The 7,557-nt window shown below is 42.9% G+C and overlaps 1 protein-coding gene across 1 annotated transcript in view; it reads right to left on the bottom strand.

Annotated features, from left to right (window-relative positions):
* LOC123027817 (vomeronasal type-2 receptor 26-like) overlaps positions 1 to 7,266 on the bottom strand; it is a gene marked incomplete at its 3' end in the record, with an annotated part of 20,146 nt that extends 12,880 nt beyond the window's left edge. The window contains exons 1-5 of the mRNA XM_044439061.1: positions 7,157 to 7,266; positions 5,627 to 5,918; positions 4,000 to 4,881; positions 3,269 to 3,496; positions 1,721 to 1,847 (exon numbers count right to left, since the gene is read on the bottom strand). Of these exons, the coding sequence (XP_044294996.1) occupies positions 1,721 to 1,847; positions 3,269 to 3,496; positions 4,000 to 4,881; positions 5,627 to 5,918; positions 7,157 to 7,266 (1,639 nt within the window). The remainder of the gene's footprint in view (positions 1 to 1,720; positions 1,848 to 3,268; positions 3,497 to 3,999; positions 4,882 to 5,626; positions 5,919 to 7,156) is intronic.
* Positions 7,267 to 7,557: the final 291 nt, after the last annotated feature.

The raw sequence follows: 7,557 nt of genomic DNA, 5'->3' as shown, positions 1-7,557 counted from the left end.
ATCTGGGAATGGGGGAGAAGTGGCCAGCCATAGAGCAGAGAGTCCTACTTGCACACTGGAGCAGGAGAGCACAATGGCATAGGCCTGTTTTTTCCCCACCCACTTCCTCATCTGGGATCCTGGTTTGGTAGCCATGAATGCCAGCACCACAGATACAGTTTTTGCCAAAATGGTGGAGAGGCACACAGAGAAGACCATGCCAAAAGTAGCTTGTCGAAGAAGACAGGACAAAGTGTTAGGCTTTCCAATGAAGAGCAAGGAGCAGAGGAAACAGAGGAGGAGTGAGATGAGGAGAATGTAGGTGAGGCTCCGGTTGTTTGCTTTGATGATGGCAGTGTCTTGATGCTTAATGAAGATACCAAGCACCAGGACCGTCATCAGAGACAACAGAAGTGCAGAAGAAACTGAGATGATGGCCAAGGTTTCCTGAAAGGCTAGGAAGTTTGGCTTTTTAGGAGAGCATTGATTCTGGACTTCGTTTGGATGGTGACCTTCTGGGCAATTCATGCAGCTTTCCATGTCTGAAAATGAGTAATCATGTGGAAATATATGAAGATCCAAAAGAGTTATCTCTCCCATTCCCATTCTAGCAGTGCTACTCTTCATGCTTCTTGATCTCACCCATGCTCACTGTTTTGCGCTTTCCACCCTTTTAGTGCATAGTTGGTTCACCGAAAGGACTCTTATCCTTTCCTTCTTATCATTCTCTTAATGTGATCTAAACCTTTCTGGAATATTTGCTAAGTACTGAATACAGCTGCTTGCTGCTCAGAATTGAGGATTTGGGGGTAGCAGCGTTATTCTTGCTGTTCTCAGTGAGGTGAAGAATGGCCAGTGAAAACCCAATTGGGGGCAGGAGAAAAACTTAAAATCATAAGCTGAGTTCAGTACCTGCCACACATGTTGAGTTTACTACATGTTGCTGGGCGTCCCGCAGGCTTTTCAGAGCAACCAAGTGTCCTGAATTTGCATCCAATGTGGAACAACATGCTCTTTCAGAAGTGTTTTTTCTAATCATAATTGCTAGGTGAGGCTGGGGTGTTGCAGTGAGTGAAGCAGCATTTTCTACAACCTTCCCTCCTCCTTGCACTTTGCTGCCTGCATTTCAATTCAGTGGAGAATTTCCTTCTAGCACCACCAGATGGTCTTTTGGGCTTAGGAAGGAGTCACTGGATCCCAGGCAAAGCAGAGCCACTGCTGACTGGGCTCCTGCAGAGGAGGCAAAATTGGATGGACAAATCTCCACGTCTTTAGCCTGAAAGAGACTTACTCTGTGGGAGTGAGGATTATTTTATATTTCCGGTGCCAGTTTTGTTTTGTTTCGTTCAAGTTTAATGGTTGGTGATCTCCACAAAAGGTCCTCAAGTCATTGCCCAGTTGAGAAGCTGAGTCAATGCAGTTCATTTGTGGTGCAGCTTTTATGATCTTTAACTCCTTCTTGGATGCCAGACATTGCCAAATACCATTAAGGGAAGGCCATTCTACCTCTGCATGACCTGAGTTCATGTTATTCTTGCAGCCATACTAAAAGATACAGCCCATTCTTTCTAAACAAATATCAAGAAAAGTATATCTATAAATTGCATAAGTAATGCCATGGTTAAAGCCATTGCCAGCAAATCTTTCAAGAGAAACTCAAGAAAGGATTCATTGCATAAAAATAAAATGAAGTCTTATTGTATTTTTTTAACCTTTTAACCATACAAGCTGTCTTTCATACCCTCCTGGTTTGAGAACATCCCATCAGGACATGGGGCACAGTCATAGCAACAAAATTTGTTCCCTTCAATCTTCTTCTTGCTGTACCCAGGATGGCAGAAGTCATTACACAGAGAAAGAGGTGGCACCTGTCCAATGATATAAGAATGACTTAGCATTGCAGAAAGATTTGTGCACCATATCTCACTTCAAACCATTTACGAGTAATGCAACACCGAAAGGTAAGGCGTCTTGAATTGCTAAAGGTGCAAAAGGCACATTCTGTGGGAGGAATATTTGTACTAAGCATCACAGTGTATGGCCAATGGCCATTTGGTGATGAAAGCCTCCTTCTTTCTGGGCTAGCCTGAAAAGCCTGGCTTGATGGAGAAGATACCATACTGTCAAGACCAAGTATTGAGCAGCTCTTTGCTGTCAGAGAGCGCTACAAAGCCATCAGTGGTGGACCTAACTAGCTTATGTGCCTGTAAGAATTGCCATTGCATAGCCCAACCCTCCTTGTTTAATACTGATCTCTTGAGGGGCTTTGCTCACCATCAGTTCCATCCATAAGAAAGCAGCCTTGCTCTCCAAGTTCATGCTGTGTGTTTAGGTAACTTGCTGGGAAACATTTGAAAGGGTATATAATGTGTACTTTCTGCACAAGAAAGAGCTTTCCTCCTTGTAATTAAACCTGGATCTTGCCTGTCATTTCCTTGGAATTTTGAAGAACTCTCCCAGCTCACAGCAGGGGTCTTATGAAGGGCAACACTCATGCACTGGAAGATTGGCGTTTATTTAATTATCCTGATAAATTGTGCAATGGGCTTAGCATTCAAGTAAAGGGAAACTAATTAGAAGCATATTTTGGAGCTGTCACAAGAAAGTATTCCTGAACAATATTATTCCTGGGAAAGGCAGCAGTGAATGGAAGTCAGACACAGTGCATGGGGAATTCCCTAGTACTGAAGAGCTTCCTTTGGGACCGATTGGAAAAAGGGCATGCTCAGGGCCCCTCGTTCAATCCTTGAATATGCAGGGACAGTTCGATCTAATGCTAGCTAAAGTGCTGTTGTATTTCCACCAGCTAGTCTTGAACAAACTGGGTTAGAAGGACGACTTAGCTGACCGAGTATAAGCCAGCATCCTATGCTGTGATGTTAGTTTCTTCACAGGCTGTTGCATTTTCAACATCATGTCCTTTTTCCTCTGAACTATCCACATCACAATTCTTTTGATTATTGCATTACACATGTGTCACCCCCTCCCTTTAAGAAGTCATTTGTGACATGTGCATAATCCCAGTCAGAGAGGTTAGACTGAGTCCCCATGACTGGCCCAATATCATTCAATGACCTTCAATACCGAAGGCAGAGTTGAACACACATCTCCTGATTCCCAGGCCCACATTAACTACTAGCCTACACCTAATCTCCCCCATCAGCATTTCACTTTTTACTCCATATTTATCTAACCCAAATAGGTATTCTTGTAAACTTCTAGGTGCATGAAATATTCTCAGAAAAAGTTGAACATGAATTACTGAGAGTCAGTGCAGTTAGATTCCAACCTGAGCCATGTGCCTTGGCCAATGGATTCTTGTCTCATTAATGGTGAGTTGTTCCTCTGGAGGAGCATGAGGATCCAGCCTTCCCACTATGACTCTGATGTAGGAGTCATTTGGGAATACAACCAGGTTTGTGACTTCAAATGCACCCACCACCTCTCCATGCTCATTCAGCCTAATTTCCTCTCCAGCATTGTTGTTGAATGGGAATCTCTGAATCCACATACTGAGCTAAGTAGAGAAAGAAAGCAACTCATGGAGATGATATGAAGAATCAGAATAAATTTTATGGACAAAGCCTTGGAAATTCTAGGAAATAAATTTGGATTTACATGCCTTCTAGGGCTGAAATTTTATGGTCACATTGGTAAGAGGTAACACATAAAAGATAGAGGGAAACCAAGGGATATAGAATTATAGAAAGAGAGAAAGAGAGCAGGTCCAAAGGGATTTCCTGGGCTATCTAGTTGGACCCCTGGTGCCAGCCAGCTCCACTCATGACATGCTGCAACGGTTGGTATTATGGGTTGAAAAAGAATAAATAAGTTTCAAACATGACTGTTGGAAAGCATGAGCATTTCTCAGGAAAATGAAGGAATGCAAAATTCTGGGCTTGGAAAGACATGGGTATTTGCATACATTAGAAATAGGAACCTATCCACCAGCTGAGCAACATGGATCACAACCTTCCATGCTCTCAATGTTGGTAAATAAATAGAGACTTGGAAGGTTACCTGCCAGGGTTGCAAACTTGGAATTGCGAGCCTGCTCCTACCCCCTCTTGCTCTATGGGAGGACATGGCCATGAGAGAGGTGTGCAAGGCATGGGCTATAGCATAGACGGCATTGTAGATATTGTAACTGTGTCCAGTCATGCTCATTTCAAAGAGAGGCGAAGGTAGGCTATCTAACATCTCTACTCCAGTGCATATTTCATTCATATCTCCTAGTGTTTTGGAATTTGGCATAAAGCACCCAAAAGCCTGTTCCCAGAAAAGTGTGATGAATCCATCTTTTTTTGTTGCAGAAGGGCTGATTCTCTGCAGAAAACTATGGAAGCCTGGAGGCTGTTTTGCATGGATTGTGAAGGAAAGTGCACCATGGAACATCTGCATACCAACAGCCTTTTGAAGGATATGCAAGGTGAAATCAATTTGCGCTGTTGTAATCCACACTTTGCTAGTATGAAGAATCTCTCTGTAGTCCTGACCTGATAAAGGAAAGAGTGTGGCTATCAGCATAATAGTAGCCAATGAGAGAATGTTTGTACTTTCTCCATGTGTAACAACCACAGTGCCCTTTTTCTTCATGAAAAGGGGAATATGACTGATGGTTTCATTGAGAACGCTCTCTATCCCAGAGAACTGCCAATTGGCTTGGAGTCTTTCTGTGAATTCTGAACAGATTCCATTCTGGGAAAGTATTGGCTCAATAGTGCGCAAGAAATACTCTCCATGTTCATCATTCATCGTGATGAGGCCAACCCATTTCCAGTGAAAATGCCGAAGTAGCTGGACAATTCCCTGGTATTGAAGAGCTTCATTGGGGGCCATTCGGTAAAAGGAGGTTAAGTGAGATCCATCACTTGCTGCTACTTCAAATGATCCATATGCAAACTGAAGGAAGGAAGAATAATGAGGAAAGGGAGAGAGGAAAGAAAGAAGTCAGGACTTCTTCAGCCTGAACACTCCATTGAATGCCTTTGTTTTGTATCAAAATTCATCCAGAAGAATCCCACAAATAAGTTAAAAAGAACCCTATCATGTAATTTCTTGTTAAATATTTGGTGTGATAAGCAGGTGCTTAGGAAATTTTGACTCCAGGACACCTGAGGATAGCACCTTCTTTCCAAGTACTTGGGGCAAAGAAAGTTCTGGATAGAGGGGGCAGTCAGAAAACCAGTTTATCCTGGAGTACTTATCTGTATTCTTTGTTCCCATTTCCTCCCTTTCCAAGGTGTAATGTAGCTGGTGACTCTTGCACTGAGTCTTCCTGTTTTGTCATGCTATTTAATGCTCAGTTGGTCTGTAATGCTTTGAACCCTTTCATCATTTCATGATGGAAGGGATGCCCGATTTGAAATGTATGCTAGAGGAATGGTGCAAGAAAGTCACTGTGGTGCATAGAACTGCAATTCTCCTCAGCAAGGTGTAATTTATCTTGGAGTGGTCCTTAAGAGTGGCACCTGGTGTTGGACCAGAGAGAGATTGGGTAGAGATTCTCTTCAGAGATAATGCCATCCTGTAGTTTCTCCTTCTGCTCTTGGAAAGTATAATGAAGTTCCTGTGGGAAGAATGCACTGTAAAACACCACTTCCCATTATCACATTGGAGCCCCTCTCAATTGTATCAAATAATCTACCTGTGGAATCTTGAAAAGACGAAAAAGATCTGCCATGTGATAAGAGATGTCAGCACTCAGTCCACCAATGACTCCTATAATATTTCCTTGGGTACCACATCTGTAGTTGGGAATCATCTGATATGATTTGAAGAGAAGGTCCATAGTGGCACGGTATGTCATCCTCGCATTGAAATAGCTGTCATAGATCTGGAAGCCGAGGGTGTTGTTGGGCAGGATCTTGGGATTTTCATTAATCTGATGGATGGCAAACACCAAGGCCAGGATGTGCTGGTAGAACTTGGTCACCACACTAGAAATAAAGCAAAGTCTTGCAGTGTGAAAAGAGAACTCTAAAAGTGAATAAAATTATAAGCAGTGGAAACAATCTGGAAAGACTGCCCAGTTGAAGCCCAAATGGGAAGAGGGAATGTCTAGTTATGCATGACACACTTTCCCTGTGTCTCTCTTAAACATGCAGATTGTATTAAAGGCCCTCCTGAAATTCAACCATCTGTAGACAGAGGGCTGATGGAGTACCACATCCCAGCCTAAGTAACATGCTATTGGAATGAGATAACAAAACTGGAATGTGTTCAGAGGAGAGCAACTGTCATGCAAACACACATTTCCACAATCAAGCTTGGATTTTTCCATTTGGTTAGAGGCACTCCTGAAATTCCATTCACTTTAGCCCGACCTCATCTGGAGTGCCACATCCAAGGCTAGCTAATGTGATTAGAAAGATAGAACAAATCTGGAATGTGTTCAGAGCAACAAGTATGCTGTGAGAAATAGTTGAATGAACACTGTACATTTTGTCTGGCTAAGAAATGACTGAACGAACGTCTTTGAATGCAAATAACGTCTTCAGTGTATGTCGAACAACTATATATATTTACGCTGTTTCCATTTTGCACGGAATGCAATGTGGCATACATGGTTGTTCTTCTCTCCATTTTATGTGTTCAAGAACCTGGGAATGATATTGGTCTTTTGTGGGATTCAGCCCACGCTCACCCAGGCAGCCTCACAGGTGCCAGCAAACTGGAAGAATTGTCAGCTGCTCCTAATTCCAGCAAAGTTATACCTAGTAAGCCACTCTGGTTTTCTTTCTACTCCAGCAAATATAAGATGCCATCGGAAATCGTCTAGGAAATGAGAGAGGACTGATAAAATGTCATCTAAATGTACTGGAACGAAAAATGCTTCTTACACTGGTTTACATCTTACTGATTCATCTAACTGAGTGATAGTGGGATAACGAAAGAGCTAAACACAAAGAACAAAGACAGGATGACTCTCTCAGAAAACTAAGGAATGGCAGCTGACTGAGTGGCCTTGTCACTCATGAGCTTCTAGGCTGAGTGGAGACTCGAGCATTGGTGTCCAGAGTTCCCATCCAGCACTGCAAGCACTGACTACATGGAAAAACATGGTTTGTAAAGAAAAATATATTGAAGCGCACAAGCACCACAATCACCATCTGTCTCCTCGAAGATGTTCTCCTTCTCTTCCTTTCCCCCACATCATGCTCCACAGAATCACCACTATCCTCCTTTATTCTCATCCAAGCTGAGTTCAGGAGTCTGCTGCCTCTGCCAATGAACCGCTGAAGGTGCAAATGTCTTCTCTTCAGTGCTACTAGGTGGCTTCTTCATGCCAAGAGAATCTCACTGATTTGAAGCCAACCTACTTCAGGCAGGAGGAAAGTGTTTGAGATTTCTGAGGTCTATCAATTTCTAGCCTGTGAGCTGCTTTGTGAGCAGCAAAATATGCACGTGTGCTTTCAGTATCCATCTGCACCTTTGGAGGTGGACCTTTGTCCCTAGAGTTTTTCTAGAAGACACTGGAGATTTGGCCTCTTCTCTTAATGACAGTGCTTGTGATTGGAGGTTATGAAGATAATGAAGCCGGACACCGCTTGCTATCCCAACTCCTGGACAATCAGT

This window comes from Varanus komodoensis, unplaced genomic scaffold (genome assembly GCF_004798865.1).
Source record: "Varanus komodoensis strain SLA01 unplaced genomic scaffold, ASM479886v1 scaffold338, whole genome shotgun sequence".
NCBI lineage: Eukaryota > Metazoa > Chordata > Lepidosauria > Squamata > Varanidae > Varanus > Varanus komodoensis.
Note: the sequence above shows the minus strand (reverse complement) of the source record. Positions and strands in the feature narration are given on the sequence as shown.